Source organism: Ascaphus truei, chromosome 19 (genome assembly GCF_040206685.1).
Source record: "Ascaphus truei isolate aAscTru1 chromosome 19, aAscTru1.hap1, whole genome shotgun sequence".
NCBI lineage: Eukaryota > Metazoa > Chordata > Amphibia > Anura > Ascaphidae > Ascaphus > Ascaphus truei.
The window spans coordinates 21922727-21947315 of NC_134501.1; the positions used below are offsets into that span (position 1 = coordinate 21922727).

The 24589-nt window shown below is 51.0% G+C and overlaps 1 protein-coding gene across 1 annotated transcript in view; it reads right to left on the reverse strand.

Annotated features, from left to right (window-relative positions):
• Positions 1–21286: 21286 nt before the first annotated feature.
• Positions 21287–24589, reverse strand: part of GNAO1 (G protein subunit alpha o1) — a 156993-nt gene continuing 153690 nt past the window's right edge. The window contains 1 exon segment of the mRNA XM_075576885.1: positions 21287–22045. Coding sequence (XP_075433000.1) covers positions 21858–22045 — 188 coding nt within the window. The 3' untranslated portion in view covers positions 21287–21857.

The following is a 24589-nucleotide window of genomic DNA, read 5'->3' on the forward strand; positions in this document are numbered from 1 at the left end:
TACGTAGTTAGAGGGGTAAGGAGCCGGTGTTTTCGTGCCGTGCGGCTCACACCGGGTTTCACTTGTTGTGTTGCTCCCTGTTTGATGTGTTACGTCTCTTGTCCGTAACATAGACACAGCGAATTAACTTGGTCACTCGGTAGGCGACCCACTGCTGCCGCCCTCTCGGGCGGTTATATGGTGCACACGTTATTATATTCACCAGGAGAAGGAAGGGGGCTGAAGTCTGGCTGTGGAGCGCAGCAAATATATATATATTTACACACACACAGTGCTTGACAATTGCGGTCGCCCGGGGCGACTGGACTCTTGGCTGCTGTGACTGCTTACCTGCGGCGGTGTCCCCCGGGGTCTCCTGGTCTTCTCCGTCTTGATCTTTAAAACCATGTTTCTCCTGCAGCACTATTCAAAATGGGCGCGGTGCAGTAATGCTGCGTCCAGTTACCATGGCAACGCGCTCATTTTGAATAGTGCTGCAGGAGAAAAACATGATTTTAAAGGCGACAAGACAGCAGAAGGCCGGGAGATGCCATCAGGACCCCGCAACAGGACCCCGATGCAGGTAAGTGTCGTGGGGGGAGGTGACTTTGGGGGGGGGGGATGGGGGGTTGTGGGTTTTGGCCCAGTTTGTCAGGCCCTGTATATATCTCTACCAATACCAAATAGAAAATAAAATACATTTACACTTATATGGCTTGTTCTTTATATCAGGGGTGCGCGGCAGGTACAGAGGTCCTGTGCTCTCCCCCAAGGCATTAAATGCCGGGGGATCACGCTCTGTACCTAACTTATCTCGGCTTCCAGCGATGCGTCGTCATGGTAACCCAGCGTCAGATGACGCCGCAGGATCACATGACCCCCGCAGTGTCATTTGACACCGGAGCCAAGAGGGAGGGGGGTGGGGGGCGAGAGCAGGGAGGGTGGAGGGGGGTTGGGGGCGAGAGCAGGCAGGGGAAAAAGATTGCGCAACCCTGCGTTTCTATACCAAGTGCTTTTATCTTTTGTAATGTTAAAGTAGTTATATTTTATTAAGGTGTTGAATAAAAGGCATATATGATATGGTAGGAAGTCCGTGGGTTGGGGGGCGCTTACGGTGTACCCCTGGCCGCTGAATCCTGTATACATTGATACACATTGGTCTTCGACCCTGCGTCCCTGGCTCACACTGTATCGGGTTTAGCGCTGCTCACACATGGTCAGTGAGGGATCTGTATTCAGCTTACATACTTCCTGATAGATTACATAGAAATATGTTGTAAGGCTTTTTTATCTAATTGGCTTCCATAAACATAACTGTGCCAAAAGCAAAGAGTTACCTGCTTCTGCTTCTTGGGGAATTCATTACAAATTGCAATTCTTAAGGGCCTCTGAATGGATGAGTGTTTTGTCACTTAAATGTTTTCTTCACCAATAGCTGACTTTGTTCTTATCAGAGCCACCGGTGACAAGAGGAGAGAGGGGGCTTTGCCGGTGCAAACTCGTTGAACACAGGAGCATCAGACAAAAGGTGGCAGACGGAGAAGATCAAACTCCTAAATCTCAGCAAATCATGTTTACAAACCAACTTTGACACCTAGAAGTATTTTGTGAGGGGGAGGAGGGAAATGCAATCAATCACTAAGCTGTGACCCCTTAAACAGGTCACTGCCATTAGTACACTCTGCTCCTGGGAGGGACTGACCCCTTAAACATGTCACTGCCATTAGTACACTCTGCTCCTGGGAGGGACTGACCCCTTAAACATGTCAAGGTCATTAGTACACTCTGCTCCTGGGAGGGACTGACCCCTTAAACATGTCACTGCCATTAGTACACGCTGCTCCTGGGAGGGACTGACCCCTTAAACATGTCAAGGTCATTAGTACACTCTGCTCCTGGGAGGGACTGACCCCTTAAACATGTCACTGCCATTAGTACACTCTGCTCCTGGGAGGGACTTGTGACTAGAGGGGTAGATTTGGCTGCTTTTAAATAATGGTTAAAGCTGCAGTTCAAGCTGTCGTTTTTAAAATTATTTTTTTTCCCCATTCAATATGTGCATCAATACAATCTGCACCCTGACAAGTAATTAGCTAAGCTGCTGATCGATCCGCTCTCCTGTAATCGATCGCTGAAGATTTGGCTCGGCATTAACTAAATGCATCCTGGGTCCTCGTCTGCTGCACCGACAACCAAAGTTCAGTGAGGAAGCTCATGTGACCAGGCAGGCACTAGATTCAATTGGTTCACTGCTAGAGAGGGCAGGGCTCAAATAGGTGATGCTATTTCAGAAGGGGAAGGGGATGTGACTTTGTACTGTATATGGTTTCTGTAGGAACAAAAATACTTGTTACATTAGAATACATTAACATTTTCTTTAAAATTGTTTATTTTTTTAAATGCTGCAAGTATTTTCTCATAGTACAGAACTGATTTATTTAACAACAAAAGAGCATGTATGATATTGCTATAACTGCAGCTTTAAGCCTGCCATTACCCCTACCTGTCAATGATATGATGTATTTATTTATGTATGTACCGTTTATTGTACCAGTCCTATAAGTAAAACAGTGATGTACAGTTCTATTCCAGATAATGAACCTACAATGGTTAACTCTTGCAAAAGGAGCTGTAATCACATCAGAGTTTGGTATTGTAGGCCTGGACACTGGGATGGGATTAGGCACATTTTTGAGGAACTAGAGAGAGGTCCACCACCTGCCGAGCGGACTTGCTCTGCAAGAAAGCTGTAAGCCCTGGGGCTGTATCTGTATTGTATGAATGTGGAGGGGAGTTGTGTGAGCATTGTCCTGTATCTGCCTACATTCTGTGGACTATCCCAAGGATAGGAATGACCATATATGGGCAGGCCATTTTGGGCTTCTTGGCCCACCTTCAACCCCAGTAATCTCATCTACCTGGATTGCTAGGCTCAGCACAGATATTCTTCCGGGAATATCTGTCTTGAGTAAGGTCTGAATTTTGAAGACCACAGAAGAGTTACAAACACTCCAGTGCTTGGACCCACACACCCCTTACTGTTCCTTGTAGTTTAGTTAACATACGGGTGAGACTACACGGATGTCGACCAAGTATCGTTCCTGGACCAAGGACCGGATCGCACTCTGATGTGAGGAGTGTGGAATACCCACCGGGACAAGCGACAAGCAGTTGGTCGCTGACCTGGTAGCCTACGAAGCCAGGCGCTCCGTCGTTGGAACAGAGGCGCTGGGCCGTCCCAAGATGGTTCCTGGCTCTTCCGGACCATGAAAATCGTCCACCAGCTTGAGTGATGAGTCGATGGAGACTCTTAGCAGGGCTGCCTGCAGTGGAGATAGGTATACCGGGGGACTTTAGGTGTGCTCTGTAGGATCAGGTGCCACCTCTGTTGAGCGAGTTGCCATGATCCAGTTCATGACCTCTCGGGTACCTCTGGAAGTCGGGAATCCCTGGCCAGTCTGGCACCCCGACTCACCTATGGCAGCTTTAAGTTTTGCGAGGATACAGATGACATTGACAGGTATCTACGGTCCTTTGAGAACCATTGCGACATGCACCAACTATCTGCGGAGGACTGGGTAAAATACCTGGCCCCTCAGCTGTTCGGGAAAGAAGCCGTAGCCTACCGAGAAATGGACTAGGAGGATGTGAAGGACTACCCTGTTGTAAAGGAGGTGCTCTAGGCCAGATATGCTATTATGCCAGAGACATACCAGGCCCAGTTTAGAGCTCTGACCAAAGGGTCCCAAGACACGCACCTAAAATGTATATCCCGGCTGGAGTATCAGTCTAAACGGTGGATCGCCGGGTGTGAGGTGACCACGTTTAAGTCTCTCCATGACTGACTTGATGGTCAAGGAGCAGTTCATACTGAAATACCTGCCCGCGGTGCGGGATGTGTGGTCACTGACCACAAGCCGTCCAGCGTGAGGCAAGTGGCCATCTTGATTGACGACTTTGTGACTGCCTGGCCCCATCTCCAGCGATGGCCCCTGGTGCCCCTAACCCCGCAGTGCCTTTCCACCCCGACAGTCAGATTCCGCCCGAATCAGCGCGAGCTCCTGGCAGACAGCCTTAGCGCCTACCAGCACCCGGCCAGCGCCCACAAACGACGGTGTTTCTGGTATAACCAGACGTGGCACATGTAGCGTAACTGCCCCAACCCTCCCGGCCCAATGTTGCAGGGCTGGACAATGTACCTCAACAGCCCTGTCTATTACCTGCATAGGCAGCCCGGACGACCCAGCACCATCCCCTGTGTTCCCAATGCCGGTCTCAGAGATACAAGTGACCAACCCCCTTCTCCCAACCGGAGCAGCACCCCAGGTCGTCGCAGTCGTTCTTGGTCCCACAGACGTCAGGATCAAGTACCTCAAACCGGTGATCATGGGAGACTGGATGACCACCGGTATTCTCGACTCACTCTGGTTCAGCCTGATATGGTCGGGCCAGAGCACCTTCTACCCGGGGAGGGAATGAGAGAGACCCTAATGGATGGGGGCAGCAAATCCATTCAGATAGCTCGCGTTTTACTTGACTGGGGCATGGGTCAAGGCATCAGCGATGTTGGCATTTTGCCCGGCTTAGATGCCAGTGGTGCTGGGCACCTGGGTCGGCTCTGATGCAGCTACAAGGAGGACGATACCGAAGCTGTAGCCGCGGTGACTGAGCCAGAGACGCCGGGATCCCGATCCAGCATTGGGTTTCATTCAGGCTCCCAACCCTGAACCCATTGCTCCGTGGACCTTGGACCCTACGGTCGTGGACGTTCTGTAGGAGGTTGACAAGGTAAGACGAGCGGATTCTGACTTTATGGTGATATCCCAGACTGTGTGACTCGGGCCAGAGCAGTCAGGTGTTCCGGGATGCCGTGCGAACGGACCCGAGCTTGGATGGCATAAGGCAGCGTGCTGTTGAACCATCCTCCGAGCCCTTATCCAAGCAGATACAGTAGCGCTGTGGACTCCTATACCGGGAAAAAGCCCCAGCAGCTCCGGACAGACCATAGACGACCAAGTGACAGTTAGTGGTACCCAGTACGTACCGGGCACAGTGGATGCGAAGGATCGGGGAACCTTTGCAGCGGGTACCAGTGGACATCATCGGGTCCCTGATGATCCCCAGTAGGTCGGAGAAAAGGTATAATTTAACATTCGTGGACATTGCGACCAAGTACTTGGTGGCCGCAGCTCTTTCCTCCATCGACACCTTGACAGAGGTGCTGTTCATGAGTTTTTTTTTACTAAAGTAGATTTCCCTAGTGAGATCTTGACTGACCAGGGAGCACAATTCATCAGTGAGCTGCTCCAAAGTCTCTGGGCTGCGTTCGAGGTGACCCCTCTCTGCACGGCCCCCTACCGCCCTCAAAGCAAGTGTGAGCAGTTCAATGGCACCCTGAAACAAATGCTGTGGATATTTGTGGAGGTCAAAGGGGGAGACTGGGAAGCACACCTGCAGCACCTACTGTTTGCATGCAAGGAGGTGCCACAGGAGTCTGCTGGTTTCTCACTTTTGGAGCGTCTACATTATACGGGTGCCGGGTCCGTGGATCGCTTGACCTGTTCTGGGAGGGTGAGACCACCACAACGGATGCGACGGTGCGCTAGTATGTGGTGGAGCTCAGTGATTGGTTGACTGATCTGATTGGGTAACCTCCAGGGAGCTCAGACCAGGCAGAGGCACTGGTATGATAGAAATACCCATAGTAGAGCATTCATCCCGGGGCAGCACGTGTTTTTCTAAAGCTCACTCACCAGAACAGGTTCCTGGCTGACTGGTCCAGCCTGTACCCAGTAATCCTGCGGGTGAACGAGTCCAATTACATGGTAGCTCTGGATCAGTAATTAGGTTGGCACCGGAGCTACCATGTAAATATGATTGAGTGCTATGCGAGTGGGCCGGTGGTGATGGCGGTGTGTAGCCCACCATCAGGACGACGGCGAGCAGAGCTCTCCTAGGGCAGGCTAGGCAGGGAGATTTTTTGGAAGATGTTGGGATCAGGTCCCAGCTTGCGGCTCCCCAATGGGAGAAAGCTCAAGAATTGTTAGGAAGCTATGGTGGTCTGTTCATGGACAAGTCGGGACGGACTCACCTCAGCAATCATCTGGTCAACATCGGCGATCAGAAGCTGCGTACCAGGTGTCTGTGGAGGTAAAGCGGAGCCTGGGGAGGGAGATCTTGGAGATGGGGGGTGATTGTCCGGTCTTTGAGTCCCTGGGCTTTGCTAGTAGACTTGTCCCCAAAAAGGATGGAACGACCCGGTTCTGCGTGGACTAGCGGCAGTTAAATGCGCAGACTGTGTCAGATGAATATCCCATACCCTGGATGGATGAGCTGTTAGATGAGCTCACTGGGGCAAGGTATCTGACAACCATTGATCTGAGCTGGGGGTATTGGAGGATCCCATTGACCCAGGAGGCACGGGAGAAGTCTGCATTCATCATCCCGAGTGACTGGTACCACCTGCAGGAGCTGTAATCATATCAGTTTGGTATTGTAGGCCTGGACACTAGGATGTGATTAGGCCCATTGTTTAGGAACCAGGGAGAGGTTGACCACCTGCTGAGGGGACTTGCTCTACAAGAAAGCTGTAAGCCCTGGGGCTTTATCTGTATTGTATGAATGTGGAGGGGAGTTGTGTGGGCATTGTCCTGTATCTGCCTACATCCTGTGAACTACGTTAAGTATAGGAATGAATATTTGGGTATGCCATTTTGAGCTTCCTGGCCCACCTTCAACCCCAGTAATCTCATTAACCGGCTCTGGGGCCATGAGCAGAGACCAGGACTATTGTACCTACCCAGACAGGCCGGCATCTCCCTGATTGGGAAAGAGGTATAAATACTCTCTCCCCAGCCTCAACTGAGTTATTCTGGACCCGATAGCCTTTGTGAAGGTTTTTTACCGATAGGGAGTTAGCAGAAGGGAACTGAGGAGACCCAGTGCAGGGGTCTGAAGCATCCGGTGGAGCTGCGGTCTGTGTGGGCAGCCTCAGCCTGAGCTGTTTGGAATGAGGCAATGGCGGAGAAATGAAAACGGCTAGTGGAGAGTGCTGCCCATACTACCAAGGACAGCGGCGCAAGTTTGGAATGCGTATTGGGTAAGCTTCCGGATGGAGGGCTCCGCACCTAGGACTTTAGGTTGTTCCCCCAGTTGGGTGGGTGGGTGTGTGTGTGTTTTTTATGTACTGGAGGCTTGTGGAAACTTTTTCCAATAAATTAATTTATTCCAACTCTGCAGTTCTATCTCGTGTAATTGTCCAGGGCTGGCCCCTTAAACATGTCACTGCCTTTAGTACACTTTGGCCCTAGCAGGGACTGACCCCTTTACATTGTGTTTAGATTATGTCCCATGTAATATATATCTATAAGGAAAGGGGGGGGGGGTGTAACACAGTGTATACATTGATATTGGGAGCACAGTGTATATTCATAGTACTATGTATGTAAGTGGGCAGCAGTGTGTGTAAGTATGCGTATATAGGGATATGTGTACGTATTTATTATTTTATACAGTATATTAATATTATGCTCAGGATAAGACTTTCGGGACACATGAAAGGGAACCCATTCTCTGGAGGTTGATGAAATGACTGGATATATATATATATATATATATATATATATATATCATTGCTAAAGCTGTGAGGAGCCATCGGATACATTCCCATGAATGCAAGGTGAGAGCTTTAGCACCGATTAGTCGTTGTGCGCCTCAGTATGAGACCAGAAAACATAGGAAGTTGCTGAAATTAGGACACAGACCAACACAATATTACATTTCACGAGTAAGACAACTTAACCCAGAACGACGAGCAGCGATAGGCGAGCAGAGAGCAGCACTGGGCGAGCGGGGAGCAGCGGTGCCAGGTGAGCAGCGGTGCCAGGTGAGCAGAGAGCAGCAGCATCAGGTAAGCAGCGAGTAGCGCCAGGTGACGCAGCGATCCCTTTGTGCAAGTGAGTCAGAGAATATATTCGAGCAGCGCCAGGTGAGCAGCGGGGAGCAGCGCCAGGTGAGCAGCGATCAGCGTTTTTGTGCAAGTGAGTCAGAGAATACATTCATACAGCGCCAGGTGAGCAGCGAGTAGCAGCAGCGGGGAGCAGCGAGTAGCAGCGCCAGGTGAGCAGCGTTTCACGATCCGTGACGCACGGCGGTAAAAGATCAGAGTGTCGGGAGACGGATCTGTACAGACAAACATTCTCTTTATTGAGCTACACACGAGTTTCCATTAGTCAAGAGACACTGGCAGCACCCAAACCGCGCACGATACAAAGGCGTAAAAACGCCAACTTCGCTTCTCGTTTATCGATACATTTCGCTTTTCTTTTACATTTTGTGACGGTTCTTCTTCAGTTTGCAAGTGAAATGGTGAAGAAGTTTGAATTGTAATCAAAGTAGAAATGACAAAGGTTTGGTCATGAAAACTGTGGGTTTAATGGAAACACTACATTCGATTAAATTTTTGTTATTTTTTTTTTCGTTGTTGTTTTTTTTTTGTTTTTTTTTCCTGTTTTTTTTTTTCGCAGCACAAACATCCCACGTGAGAAGAAAACACCGTTCACTAAAAAGGAGGAAGAGAAAAAGCAGCACGAAAGCATTCACTTGGGGGGAAAATAAGGAGATGGAAAGCAAGGACGCCTAGCTCAGTTTGTAATACACAGAATTCAGAGCAAAAATGTCTATCGGGGAAATCTGATTTGGGCAGCTACGGGCCGGTGAGAGCTGTGCTTTTTCTATACAAACCCAGAGAGTGAATGATACACAGTTCAGAGCACAAAGTAACCTAATCAGAGGCGTTACAAAGACGTCTGTACATGGCAGCAGCCATAGAAAGCAGCAGTTTCTGCTGTCGTTTTAGAACCTTTATTTTTCTAGGCTTCAAGTCCAAAGAGATAAACACCCCCCCCCCCACCCCCCCACAAATCAAATGCTATTGATTTACATTAACCCCTTCCTTGCTGGAGGCCCCTGCAGCACGTCACTATGAAGCCTCTCGGGCAACGAAGGAGTTACAACAAAGAATTGATAAGATGCCTCGTTACAATCATTGCAAAAATTAAGAAGAAGGGAAAAGGTGTAATTAAGCTACAAGCACGTGGGGTCTTGGGGGGGGGGGGGGAAAGAAAAAAAAGAACGTTTTACTTTCTTTTCTAAATATAAAGACTCGGCTAAACCAGATTTACAGCATCCTATGCAGCCACTACTCCAAGTGAGAACATTACACATCGACTTTAAGGAAGGCTGTGTTTGTACAAAGGCCAAAGGTCATGCTACCTGCAGAACGTCAACTGAAGGGTCCCGTCAAGCCCTGCGGAGAAGGAAGTGACAATGGGGGCTGGCTCCTGAAATGCGCCGGGGATTTGTTATGAGATGCAAACAGCGGCAGGATGATCCTGTACCCCCACCCCAGGTTGGCACTGATAACGTTTCAACACAAAAGGGGACACCCCCCCCCCTGCTTTGTGTTGTATTTTAGGAGACTAGAGGGGCCTCTCCTGACCCCTCACAGACCCAGCTCCTACATCCCACAATGGCTGAACCTGCCGTCCCGCGCGTCTCAAACACTTCTACCTGCTTTTGTCAATTGGAGGGAGGGGTTTTTTTTTTGTTTGTTACCCAAGAGCTCAACAGAAGAGATAAAACCCCAAAGGTTCAGCCGTTCCCGTGCGTGAAACCGCACAGCGAGCCCCCCGAGAAATCCCAAAGATTTCAAATAGGAAACGTAATGATCTTCCCTTTATCAAAGAAATCCTGTAACCCCGCTCAGTTCTGGAGAGGCAATGTAGGCCCTTCCAGCACTGAGGGGGTTAACAGGTCAGGCCCTGGGGGGGGGGGGGGGGGGGAGATTCTTAATCTCCCTTTTACTTGTTATGATGTGGGGGGCTGAACTGTCGGGGAATCCGTTCTGTTCACAGCTCCGAGACAAACTAAAAACATTGTTTTTTTTTTAATATATATATATATCCATATATATTTTTTTCCGTTTTGCCTTTTCCGTTTACCAACTTGCATTATTTTCACCACAAGATAAGTTGCTATACAGAGGAATCAGTACAAGCCGCAACCTCGGAGGTTGTTGGCAATGATGATGTCAGTGACGGCGTCAAACACCACCTGGATGTTATTCGTATCCGTGGCGCAGGTCATGTGACAGTAGATCTCCTTGTTGGGCGAGCGGTTCTTGCTCTCGAATTGTGCTTGGATATAAGCAGCGGCGTCTTCGTAAGTGTTGGGACCTGCGGGGGAGCGAAGGAGAGGGGAATAAAAAAACTAGCGTGATAAGAGCAAAGAAGCCCACCTGCATTCCCAACGCTGGCGCCCGCATTCCCACCGCTGCGTCTCCTAGTCTGGAGACTCAACTAAAAAAAACTCCATTCCTATCAATACCGGTATACACATGCACACTCAGAGAGGTAATACCGGTATACACATGCACACCCAGAGAGGTAATACCGGTATACACATACACGCCCCGAGAGGTAATACCGGTATACACATGCACACCCAGAGAGGTAATATCGGTATACACATACACGCACAGAGAGGTAATACCGGTATACACATACACGCCCCGAGAGGTAATACCGGTATACACATGCACACCCAGAGAGGTAATATCGGTATACACATACACGCACAGAGAGGTAATACCGGTATACACATACACGCCCCGAGAGGTAATACCGGTATACACATGCACACCCAGAGAGGTAATACCGGTATACACATGCACACCCAGAGAGGTAATACCGGTATACACATACACGCCCCGAGAGGTAATACCGGTATACACATGCACACCCAGAGAGGTAATATCGGTATACACATACACGCACAGAGAGGTAATACCGGTATACACATGCACACCCAGAGAGGTAATATCGGTATACACATACACGCACAGAGAGGTAATACCGGTATACACATACACGGCCAGAGAGGTAATACCGGTATACACATGCACACCCAGAGAGGTAATACCGGTATACCCATACACGCCCAGAGAGGTAATACCGGTATACACATGCACACCCAGAGACGTAATACCGGTATACACATACACACCCAGAGAGGTAATACCGGTATACACACACACGGCCAGAGAGGTAATACCGGTATACACATGCACACCCAGAGAGGTAATACCGGTATACACATGCACACCCAGAGACGTAATACCGGTATACACATTCACGCCCAGAGAGGTAATACCGGTATACACACACACGGCCAGAGAGGTAATACCGGTATACACATTCACGCCCAGAGAGGTAATACCGGTATACACATACACGGCCAGAGAGGTAATACCGGTATACACATGCACACCCAGAGAGGTAATACCGGTATACACATGCACACCCAGAGACGTAATACCGGTATACACATTCACGCCCAGAGAGGTAATACCGGTATACACATGCACACCCAGAGAGGTAATACTGGTATACACATACACGACCAGAGAGGTAATACCGGTATACACATGCACACCCAGAGGTAATACCGGTATACACATACACGCCCAGAGAGGTAATACCGGTATACACATACACACCCAGAGAGGTAATACCGGTATACACATACACGCCCAGAGAGGTAATACCGGTATACACATACACACCCAGAGAGGTAATACCGGTATACACATACACGCCCAGAGAGGTAATACCGGTATACACATACATGCCCAGAGAGGTAATACCGGTATACACATACACGCCCAGAGGAGTAATACCGGTACACACATACACGCCCAGAGAGGTAATACCGGTACACACATACACGCCCAGAGAGGTAATACCGGTATACACATACACGCCCAGAGTGGTAATACCGGTATACACATACACGCCCAGAGGGGTAATACCGGTACACACATACACGCCCAGAGAGGTAATACCGGTATACACATACACGCCCAGAGAGGTAATACCGGTATACACATACACGCCCAGAGAGGTAATACCGGTATATACATACACACCCAGAGAGGTAATACCGGTATACACATACACGCACAGAGAGGTAATACCGGTATACACATACACGTCCAGAGAGGTAATACCGATATACACATACACGCCCAGAGAGGTAATACCGGTATACACATACACGCCCAGAGAGGTAATACCGGTATATACATACACGCCCAGAGAGGTAATACCGATATACACATACACGCCCAGAGAGGGAATACCGGTATACACATACACGCCCAGAGAGGTAATACCGGTATACACATACATGTCCAGTGTTACCTCATATATTTTTTACTGGACAGAGCCTCCAAATACAGGACAGTCGAGTTCAATACTGGACACCTGGCAATCTTCGGCTATACACACAGTCACGCTCAGATATACACAGTCACGCTCAGATATACACAGTCACGCTCAGATATACACAGTCACGCGCAGATACACACAGTCACGCACAGATACACAGTCACGCTCAGATATACACAGTCACGCTCAGATATACACAGTCACGCTCAGATATGCACAGATACACACAGTCACGCACAGATACACACAGTCACGCACAGATATACACACACCCAATACATATAAAAATACACCCCCTAATACATATTAAAATACACTTCCCCTAATACATATGTAGCTGAGTCCCCCCACCCTGCCTCCAGTGCGGGGAAGCTGTCAAATGGTTGGCCGGAGCTCCGCGAGATCGGGAGTGTGGGGACGGCCATTTTGGTAATCGCGCATGTGCAATGTGGCGAGGCGCGCATGCGCAGTGTGAGGAGTGCGGCTCCTTAGGATGGCTCCACATATGCAGCCGCGGGACTACAAGTCCCAGAATCCCTAGAGGGAGGTACTGTCCTATGGAACTATACCAGCCAATAAGATGCGAGCTGTTGGGGGAAACAGGATATCCTCTGCGTGCGGGGAACACGTGCTTCAGTCCTGACGGAGGAGGCAATGGAGAAGGTAGTGTCCAGGGAGCAGTGCTTCCTGGGCTAGGCCTAGATCTTGCCCTAGGCCCCAGTTAGGCCCTGAGTCATAGTAGTGGAGTGTTGTAGGGAAAGCACCACATAGGGACTCTTCCCCTTATTGTTATTTCTGCGCCGGTGACCGGACGTTTACCCGGCGGCCTGGGCCCAGGTCACAGGATCCAGAGACCTTGTGTGAGACCCTCTGGCTGGAGCTCACACTGCGAGGAGGATCAGGACTCTTTAGGAGAGAGGGGATTTGTGTTGGAGGGCCCGCTACGTGGGACCCGCTCCAACACACCGCGTCAAGCAGCACCTGGGTACTGGAGTTCTGGAGTACCCAGGCAGGTACCCAACGTGCAAGAAAAGTACAGTGCCCGCTGTCCCAAAAATCTTTTTATCTCCCAACCGAAAGTAGTTGTCCCTGTGCAGCTCCTGCTCTCCCGTGATCAGCGGGGTCAATACGAACGTATAAAACCAAAAAAGGGGCGCAAGAGAAAAAAAACTAAATCAATTTCATTACAATAAAATGTATATAGAAAAGGAACAAATAACATTTACAATAAAAAAGGGGATCGTATAGATCAAGTCATCCACTCCTCAAGATAACATGTACACGAAGCGTTGGATCCTGAAAAAACCAGGACCCCACAATCCCACATGAAAGTAGGGATTCAGTCCTGCCCGCAGTTGTTATGAGCCAGGAGCATAACTTAGAGTTGGCGTCCTCGTGGAGGTGGAGGGATGACAGCTTCCGGGTATCCGTCGTCACGGTATCACGTAGCTGCGTGATGACCTCACCACAACGCGTTTCGCGTCTAAATGGCACTTCATCAGGCGGTTGCAACCCCAACCCCCTGATGAAGTAATTTAGGCGCGAAACGCGTTATGCTGATGTCATCACACAGCTACGTGACACCGTGATGACGGATACCTGTAAACTACCATCCCTACTCTAAGTTATGCTCCTTGCACATAACTGCGGGCAGGACTGAATCCCTACTTTCATCTGGGACTGTGGGACTGTGGGACTGTGGGGTCCTGTTTTTTTCAGGATCCAACCCTTTGTGTACGTGTTATCATGAGGAGTGGATGACTTTATCTATATGGTCCCCTTTTTTATTGCAAGTGTTATTTGTTCCTTTTTTATATACATTTTATTGTATTGATTTTGTTTCCTCTTTTGCACCCTTTTTTAGTTTTATAGGTACCCAACGTGCACTTTCATCTACAGGGGGTAGCGCTACCTCACATTTGGGTGGGATTGTTGGGACAGGACACCCTCAGTACTTTGGGGGAACCACCACGTGTTGCGTCACAGTTAATATGTGGGTACAGGTTATTGTATGTCAGTTTCTGTGTACAATAAACCTTAGTCATATACTTTGTGTGGTGTATTACTTATTACTGTGTATTGGTTCCTGTGAGGGGTTATCCCGCCAATGCTGGGATCCCTCATAGGTGGAGGCGCTGCACTGCAAGGAGAAAGAGCTCACCCCAGGCTCCCAGAGGCGGAGGCTTAGGCCTCCTGTGAGCAGACAGGTACAGCAGCACACGTAGTTCCATTAGGCATAGGGAAAGGGGGCTACACATATAAAAACACACCTCCAATACATATAAAAATAAATCCCCCAATAGATATAAAAATACATCCCCTCCCCCAACACATATAAAAATACATCCCCTCCCCCAATACATATAAAAAACACCCACTCCCCCCAATACATATAAAAATACAGACTTACCTTGGGGATGGTCGCAGGCTGAGCCCGGTGGCTGTGGCGGCCCCGGCTGCAGGTCTTGTAGTTGCCGCCGGGCCCCGGCTCTCCCCGGAAGCTGAGCCCAGCTTACTTCCGGCGCACGCCAGCCGCTCGGCGTGGGACAGAGTGAGGGAGGCCTGCAGCCGAGGGATAGCCAGGCCCGGCGGCAACTACTTTATCTGGCCGCCGGGCCCCCCCGCAACCACCGGGCCTGGTGTCCCAGCTCGCCCCCCCTGTCGGCGGCCCTGCTCGCGCTGCCCACCGCATGTCCAGAGCGATAATACGGGACACACGTCTGGTATTACCTTTCATTTTCTACCGGAAGCAGGGGCAAAATACCGGTCTGTCCAGTTCAAAACCGGACACCTGGCAACCCTCGTTATCACAGGCCTTTCCATTATACAGACACATACAACATATATAAAATAAATACTGGATCTGTATGTAAAAAACCCGGGATTTGTGGAGCGTTGGAAGCAGCGAGTTATCAGAGGGAGAGAGCGCTCTGATCGCTTCTCACCTGTGTACTCAGGGAAGCAGATACTCAGAGGCGACTTCTTTATCTTCTCAGCAAACAGGTCCTTCTTGTTGAGGAAGAGGATGATGGACGTGTCAATGAAGAACTTGTTGTTACAGATAGAGTCAAAGAGCATGAGAGACTCGTGCATCCGGTTCTGAGAAGGCAGGGGGGAGAGAGAAGGGAGACAGAGAGAACAGAGAGAAAGGAGAGAAGGAGTTAGGCTGAGGACAGAAGAATGGTTTCCAGTGTAAAAAACAAAGGGAAAAAAACAGAAAGACAATCGTTAGAGATTATTAATGACTACGATGAAGGTGCACCCCATCTACACGTTTATAAAACAGACTGGCAAGAAAGACATCTATGCGAAGTGATGGGTTAAACGACCCTCTGGCAGTGAATGGGTAAACACGGAGTGAGTTTGTAATATCGGAATTCTCCACAGACTCAGAATATCAACCCAGCCAAACAGGTGGGAATTCACCGTGTCTCCCCCCCCCCCCCCACACCCAACAACCCCACCCAAAGTACAGAGTTTCCATGGACATTTCTTTCGAACATGTTTGACCAGGAAATAAAACATTGAGAGTTTTCAAGGATGGGATTTTGGATTTCCAGCTGGTATTTTTTTTTTGGTCTCAGAGGAATTAAATATTCAACTGGAAAAGTCAAATCAATAATTGCAACTACTTCCATATTTCTCGAACCAAACTCCTAGAATAATTCTCCTGGCCACCATCCGATTTGTGTCAATTTCTAGGCATTTCCATAAATGATCCCCATCCAGTGAACATCCTTCATGTGACATGTTTGCCAAGAGTCTGTAGTCCACATGTACCAAGGTGTCATGGCATAGCACCACGTAGGGAATATGGGCCCACACGGTTAGATATCTCACTAAAGACTACTGACCTACTACAGCCCAAATGTTCCATTGGAATTATCTCTGGGGCGTGGCCTTGTGCAAAGTGAGAGATGAACCAGATGTTGTGAGAGACAAATTCATTCTGAGTTATGGCAGCAAAGTCTGGAGCCCCAGAAGGTGAGATAGCAGTCTCTGAATGGGTAACATGGCTTTGCACTTCTCTTTTCCCTGATTTGGCTGTGTAATGCAGCCAGATAATGCCACAAAGCTAAAGAGTAACGATACGGGAAAAAGAACATGCTTTCTAGAGACCCTGAACGTTACTAGGTGGTATGTTATTACTGTTTGATAACTAATAAGCATGTTATGAATGAACAATAAGTGACAGGATTAGACAAAGTGACGACTTCACAAAACTCCGGAGAAAATAATGAAACACGAGAAAAAATTAAAATAAACCTTTAACTTCCAGAGACGGAGATTCCTCCTCTTTCAGTGGAGAGAGAATTCCTGTCAAGTCAGGCCGGGGCCTGGTACCGCAGACCGCGCCCGGTGAGCCAGCAGACCGCCTTACGGCAGTGATCGCATCCATGCGGCGTGCAAGAAATCAGTTCAAACTGATTTCTTGGCACGACAGGCCGGTCACGTGAGCGGTTCGCCCAATGTGGGTGAACAAGCTCCGTGAGGCTCCCAGGAACGCCCCCCACCATGGCCAGGGAAAGCACCCGCTTCAGCACAGCCTCCGCCCGCCCTCTAACAAAGGGAACTTCTCTAAGGACAGAAGGGAAATGATGCAGAGTCACTCGTTACAATGTAACACCCTGAAAGTAGCACACAGGGACACATGGATCATGAATGTCCTACACCTTATGGGGAAATAGGGATTTGGATGTGTCAGACACATAACTCTAATACTGTGGGTGCAAGTGTCGGTGTGTGCACGTGTCGGTGTGTGCACGTGTCGGTGGGATGTGTGTAAAAGTGTCTGTGTGTAAAAGTGTCTGTGTGTGTGTGTGTGTGTGTGTAAAAGTGTCTGTGTGTGTGTGTACGTGCCTGTGTGTGTGTACGTGCCTGTGTGTGTGTACGTGCCTGTGTGTGTGTACGTAAGTGTGTGCGTGTGTGTGTGCGTGTGTGTGCAAGTGCCTGAGTGCGTCCAATAGGAAGTCACAAACTATTATGTTGCAGCTTCCCGCTTGCTCATGGCTCTCGTGTCTCCCCTGTAGGTAAAGTAAATGTCAGTATCTTCCCCAGTGAGTATCTGAGAGCTGTGGTCCCCCACAGATAAGCCGTGCTGGAGGGGGGGGAGAGGTGGGTGAGGTGGGGGAGAGGTGGGTGAGGTGGGTGAGGTGGGGGAAAAGGGAGAGGGGAGAAGAGAGAGAAGGGGGGAGAGTGGAGGGGCGGTGGATAGAGAGGGAGGGGGGAAGAGAGAGAAACTATTTCATATATTTTCAGAACACAAATGTAGATGGAAGCATTACAATGCAACATTTGTGATTTAATTCAACTCTGTGCAGGGGTTTGGGTCAGACGAGCTGAGCTCTCCACGTCACATTCCAGGGAGAGACTTATGTTTTATATCCAATTGCACAAACACAACATACATCACACGCACATCACGCGCACATCACACACACAGGAATGAGCAGGGCGACTTCCTGATTCAACATTCTTCTACTTTATCCCTTAAAAGATTTCCTTTTTACCAACTCAGTGGAGCGATTACAAACCTCCCACATTTTCATAGCAAACCCTTAGGGAAGATTGCAGGGTGTGTCTGCACAGCTCATGTCCCGGGAGATGTAAATCTAACGGCAGAGTCCGGGTATCCAGATCCCACCCCCAGAGTCCGGGTACCCATATCTCACCCCCAGAGTCGGGGTACAGAGATCCCACACCCCAGAGTCCGGGTACCCAGATCCCACACCCCAGAGTCCGGGTACACAGATCTCACACCCCAGAGTCGGGTACACAGGTCTCACACCCCAGAGTCCGGTACACAGATCTCACACCCCAGAGTCCGGGTACACAGATCTCACACCCCAGAGTCGGGGTACACAGATCTCACACCCTAGAGTCGGGGTACACAGATCTCACCCCCAGAGTCCGGGTACAGAGATCTCACACCCCAGAGTCGGGGTACACAGATCCCACACCCCAGAGTCGGGGTACCCATATCTCACCCCCAGAGTCCGGGTACAGAGATCTCACACCCCAGAGTCGGGGAACCCAGATCTCACCCCCAGAGTCGGGGTACACAGATCTCACACCCCAGAGTCGGGGTACACAGATCTCACACCCGAGTCGGGTACACAGGTCTCACACCCCAGAGTCGGGGAACCCATATCTCACCCCCAGAGTCGGGGTACACAGATCTCACACCCCAGAGTCCGGGTATACAGATCTCACACCCCAGAGTTGGGGTTCCCAGATCTCACCCCCAGAGTCGGGATACCCAGATCCCACACCCCAGAGTCCGGGTATACAGATCTCACACCCCAGAGTTGGGGTTCCCAGATCTCACCCCCAGAGTCGGGGTACACAGATCTCACCCCCAGAGTCCGGGTATACAGATCTCACACCCCAGAGTCGGGGTACACAGATATCACCCCCAGAATCGGGGTACACAGATCTCACACCCCAGAGTCCGGGTACACAGATCTCACCCCCAGAGTCTGGGTACACAGATCTCACACCCCAGAGTCGGGGTACACAGATCTCACACCCCAGAGTCGGGGTACACAGGTCTCACACCCCAGAGTCGGGGTACACAGGTCTCACACCCCAGAGTCCGGGTACACAGGTATCACACCCCAGAGTCCGGGTACACAGATCTCACACCCCAGAGTCGGGGTACACAGATCTCACACCCCAGAGTCGGGGTACACAGATCTCACACCCCAGAGTCGGGGTACACAGGTCTCACACCCCAGAGTCCGGGTACACAGATCTCACACCCCAGAGTCGGGGTACACAGATCTCACACCCCAGAGTCGGGGTACACAGATCTCACACCCCAGAGTCCGGGTACACAGATCTCACACCCCAGAGTCGGGGTACACAGATCTCACACCCCAGAGTCGGGGTACACAGGTCTCACACCCCAGAGTCGGGGTACACAGGTCTCACACCCCAGAGTCTGGGTACACAGATCTCACACCCCAGAGTTGGGGTACACAGGTCTCACACCCCAGAGTCGGGGTACACAGGTCTCACACCCCAGAGTCGGGGTACACAGATCTCACACCCCAGAGTCGGGGTACACAGGTCTCACACCCCAGAGTCGGGGTACACAGGTCTCACACCCCAGAGTCCGGGTACACAGATCTCACACCCCAGAGTCGGGGTACACAGGTCTCACACCCCAGAGTCGGGGTACACAGGTCTCACACCCCAGAGTCGGGGTACACAGGTCTCACACCCCAGAGTCGGGGTACACAGGTCTCACACCCCAGAGTCGGGGTACACAGATCTTACACCCCAGAGTCGGGGTACACAGATCTCACACCCCAGAGTCGGGGTACACAGATCTCACACCCCAGAGTCGGGGTACACAGGTATCACACCCCAGAGTTGGGGTACACAGGTCTCACACCCCAGAGTCGGGGTACACAGATCTCACACCCCAGAGTACGGGTACACAGATCTCCCACCCCAGAGTCAGTGAAATTTATTGGGCGAGATATAAAACCCCAAACCATGGCCATATAATATCACAGACAGCCCAACTAACAGAACCAGGCCACACTTCCACGACAAACCGTGGCCATATAATATCAGTTACATGTAATTAGTGCAGGCACATTACTGCGCAGGCGTGAATGTGAGGGTGGCACATTATAAGACCCCAACGCGTCAGCGTGGGGAGTTATAGTCAGATGCGAAACACTGGAAATGCCGGGGGCAAAGCTAATCAGTTCTGAGACTTTACAACAAACCTACATTGGCACCAAACTCAAAGCCCGGGTCATTCATACAAGGTTAGATCAGAATAGGGCAGGGGTGGGCAGCTCGAGTCCTCAAGGGCCCCCAACAGGCCAGCTCTTCAGGATACCCCTGCTTCAGCACAGGGGGTGCAGTCTTAGCACTGATAAGCCAACTGATTAGCAACCTGCTGAAGCAGGATATCCCTAATACCTGGATTGTTGGTGGCACTTTAGGACGGAAGTTGCTCGCCCTGGGATAGAAAGTCACCCACAAAGCTCAGGGTCTCTTGCAAGCTGCACCGACACACGCTTCCTTCCACTCCCAGGTGTGTATTTAGGGTTTATTTACATACACCTCACCGACACCTCATCAAATGACCATTACATCTGTCATGTGTGAAAAGACCATTTTCCTACAGTACATTATTACTCCAAAAAACACTTTCCTGAGAGCGGTTTGTGTCGAGGAAATTCTGCAGCCAAACTGGGTCAGTTAGGAGTCCCGTATTATCCCGGGATGGAGGGAATCTCTGCACCATGCTCCCCCATGTTCCCCCCATGCTCCATGTTCCCCCCATGCTCCCCCCATGCTCCCCATGCTCCCCCCATGCTCCCCCATGTTCCCCCCATGCTCCCCCCATGCTCCCCCATGTTCCCCCATGTTCCCCCCATGTTCCCCCATGTTCCCCCATGCTCCCCCCATGCTCCCCCATGTTCCCCCCATGCTCCCCCATGTTCCCCCCATGCTCCCCCATGTTCCCCCATGTTCCCCCCATGCTCCCCCATGTTCCCCCCATGCTCCCCCCATGTCCCCCCATGCTCCCCCTATGCTCCCCCCATGCTCCCATGTACCCCCCATGCTCCCCCATGTTCCCCCCATGCTCCCCCATGCTCTCTCTCTTCCTTGCAATAAAAGAAACAGCCGGATCCAAGCTGTGAAAACCTCACTGATCTGTGCCAGGCGTACGACACACCATTACCACATTCCTAATGATGAAAACTTTCTGTGTATTGATCCAGATCATGAGTACATCGGAGGATCATTACGGCAATCCCTGGGCCCTTCCAAAATAAGTCATGTTAGCACTTTGCAATGTCACAGGACAGAGAGAGCCTTATCTTCAGCTTTCTAATGATGCATCAGTGCTAGAGCAGCGGTCTTGCAAGATGATGCCCTTGGCCAGTCCATAAGATACACTGGGCACACGATTCTGAGCTGGCACACGCTGTACACCCCCCAGCCTTTTATTTCCCTCAGTGAGAGATGCTCAGACTACAGAAAGAGGAAACTCAAAGTATCCCAAGCTTTATGAGTTTAACACGCTAACAAGTATCACATGGAGATTAATACTAATTACAGCAGAGCAAGTGAACAGTGACAGACACAGCACAGGGACCCGAGCAAAGACTCCACTGTGTCATAGGACGTAATATCTGAGCCTTACAGAGGGAAGTTACACACACACATTGCACACACATTGCACACACATTGCACACACACATCCTGGTCCCTGGTGTCGTGTCCACACTGCGTGCCTCCTTTCTAGCTGTCAGAGGGACACAGGACTTAGGACATCAGGTACTTATAGGCACATAAGAGCACACTGCCAGAGCTCTACCCTGGTTCAGTACAGGCCGTGGCCCCCCCGCCCCCCGGATCAGTGCAGGCCATGCTCCCCCTTCCCAGATCAGAACAGGCCACGGCTTCCCCCCCAGATCAGTACAGGCCACGGCATCCCCCCCAGATCAGTACAGGCCACGGCTTCCCCCCCCCAGATCAGTACAGGCCACGGCAACCCCCAGATCAGTACAGGCCACGGCTTTAACCCCAGATCAGTACAGGCCACGGCTTCCCCCCAGATCAGTACAAGCCGCAGCCACGTAGGCTATTGGCGATGATGACATCAGTGACAGCGTCGAACACAAAGTGGATGTTGTCAGTGTCAGTGGCACAGGTGATGTGGCTGTAAATCTCCTTTTTGGAAGACTTGTTCCGGCTCTCGTACTGGTGCTGGATGTAGGTTACAGCCTCTGTGAAGGAACTGGATCCTGGAGAAGAAAGTGGCGAGTGAAAGAAAAGAGAGAGAGTGAGAGGAGGGCGGAGGAGAGAGAATGAAGGGGGACAGCGAGAGAGAGAGAGAAGGGGGACGAGGAAAGAAGGGGATAGAGAGATAGGAGAGAGAGGGGACAGAGAGAGAGAGACACACACACACAGAGGAAGGTGGGGACAGAGAGAGCCGAGAGAGAGAGAGAGAGAGAGAGGGAAGTGCAGAGAGAGAGAGAAGGGGGACGAGGAAAGAAGGGGACAGAGAGATAGGAGAGAGAGGGGACAGAGAGAGAGAGAGACACACACACACACACAGAGGAAGGTGAGGACTGAGAGAGCCGAGAGAGAGAGAGAGAGAGAGAGGGAAGTGCAGAGAGAGAGAGAAGGGGGACGAGGAAAGAAGGGGACAGAGAGATAGGAGAGAGAGGGGACAGAGAGAGAGAGAGACACACACACACACACAGAGGAAGGTGAGGACTGAGAGAGCCGCGGAAGGTGGGGACAGGAGAAGCGAGTGAGAGAGAGAGAAGCGGAGAGAGAGAGAGAGAGAGAGAAGCGGAGAGAGAGAGAGAAGCGGAAAGAGGCGGAGAGAGAGAGAGAGAGAAGCGGAGAGAGAGAGAGAAGCGGAGAGAGAGAGAGAGAGAAGCGGAGAGAGAGAAGCGGAGAGAGAGAGAGAGAGAAGCGGAGAGAGAAGAGAGAAGCGGAGAGAGAGAGAGAGAGAGAGAGAAGCGGAGAGAGAGAGAGAGAGAGAGAGAGAAGCGGAGAGAGAGCGAGAGAAGCGGAGAGCGAGAGAGAGAAGCGGAGAGCGAGAGAGAGAAGCGGAGAGAGCGAGAGAAGCGGAGAGAGAGACAGAGAGAGAGAAGCGGAGAGAGAGAAGCGGAGAGAGAGAGAAGCGGAGAGAGAGAGAAGCGGAGAGAGAAGCGAGAGAGAGAGAGAGAAGCGGAGAGAGAGAGAGAGAAGCGGAGAGAGAGAGAGAGAAGCGGAGAGAGAGACAGAGAGAGAGAGAAGCGGAGAGAGAGAAGCGGAGAGAGAGAGAGAGAGAGAGAAGCGGAGAGAGAGAGAGAGAGAAGCGGAGAGAGAGAGAGAAGCGGAGAGAGAGAGAGAAGCGGAGAGAGAGAGAGAGAAGCAGAGAGAGAGAGAGAAGCGGAGAGAGAGAGAAGCGGAGAGAGAGAGAGAAGCGGAGAGAGAGAGAGAGCGAGAGAGAAGCGGAGAGAGAGAGAAGCAGAGAGAGAGAGAGAAGCGGAGAGAGAGAAGCGGAGAGAGAGAGAGAAGCGGAGAGAGAGAGAGAAGCGGAGAGAGAGAGAGAGAGAGAAGCGGAGAGAGAGAGAGAGAGAGAGAAGCGGAGAGAGAGAGAGAGAAGCGGAGAGAGAGAGAGAGAGAGAGAGAGAGAGAGAGACACACACACACACAGAGGAAGGTGAGGACTGAGAGAGCCGCGGAAGGTGGGGACAGGGAGAAGCGGAGAGAGAGAGAGAAGCGGAGAGAGAGAGAGAGAGAAGCGGAGAGAGAGAGAGAGAGAGAGAGAAGCGGAGAGAGAGAGAGAAGCGGAAAGAGGCGGAGAGAGAGAGAAGCGGAGAGAGAGAGAGAAGCGGAGAGAGAAGCGGAGAGAGAGAGAGAGAGAAGCGGAGAGAGAGAAGCGGAGAGAGAGAAGCGGAGAGAGAGAGAGAGAAGCGGAGAGAGAGAGAGAGAGAGAAGCGGAGAGAGAGAGAGAGAGAAGCGGAGAGAGAGCGAGAGAAGCGGAGAGCGAGAGAGAGAAGCGGAGAGAGCGAGAGAAGCGAGAGAGAGACAGAGAGAGAGAGAAGCGGAGAGAGAGAAGCGGAGAGAGAGAGAGAAGCGGAGAGAGAGAAGCGGAGAGAGAGAGAAGCGGAGAGAGAGAGAGAGAGAGAGAAGCGGAGAGAGAGAGAGAGAAGCGGAGAGAGAGAGAGAGAGAAGCGGAGAGAGAGAGAAGCGGAGAGAGAGGACAGAGAGAGAGAGAAGCGGAGAGAGAGACAGAGAGAGAGAGAAGCGGAGAGAGAGAAGCGGAGAGAGAGAGAGAAGCGGAGAGAGAGAGAGAAGCGGAGAGAGAGAGAGAAGCGGAGAGAGAGAGAGAAGCGGAGAGAGAGAGAGAGAGAAGCGGAGAGAGAGAAGCGGAGAGAGAGAGAGAGAGAAGCGGAGAGAGAGAGAGAGAAGCGGAGAGAGAGAGAGAGAGAGAGAGAAGCGGAGAGAGAGAGAGAGAGAGAGAGAAGCGGAGAGAGAGCGAGAGAAGCGGAGAGCGAGAGAGAGAAGCGGAGAGCGAGAGAGAGAAGCGGAGAGAGCGAGAGAAGCGGAGAGAGAGACAGAGAGAGAGAAGCGGAGAGAGAGAAGCGGAGAGAGAGAGAAGCGGAGAGAGAGAGAAGCGGAGAGAGAAGCGGAGAGAGAGAGAGAGAGAGAGAGAGAAGCGGAGAGAGAGAGAGAGAAGCGGAGAGAGAGAGAGAGAAGCGGAGAGAGAGACAGAGAGAGAGAGAAGCGGAGAGAGAGAAGCGGAGAGAGAGAGAGAGAGAAGCGGAGAGAGAGAGAGAGAGAAGCGG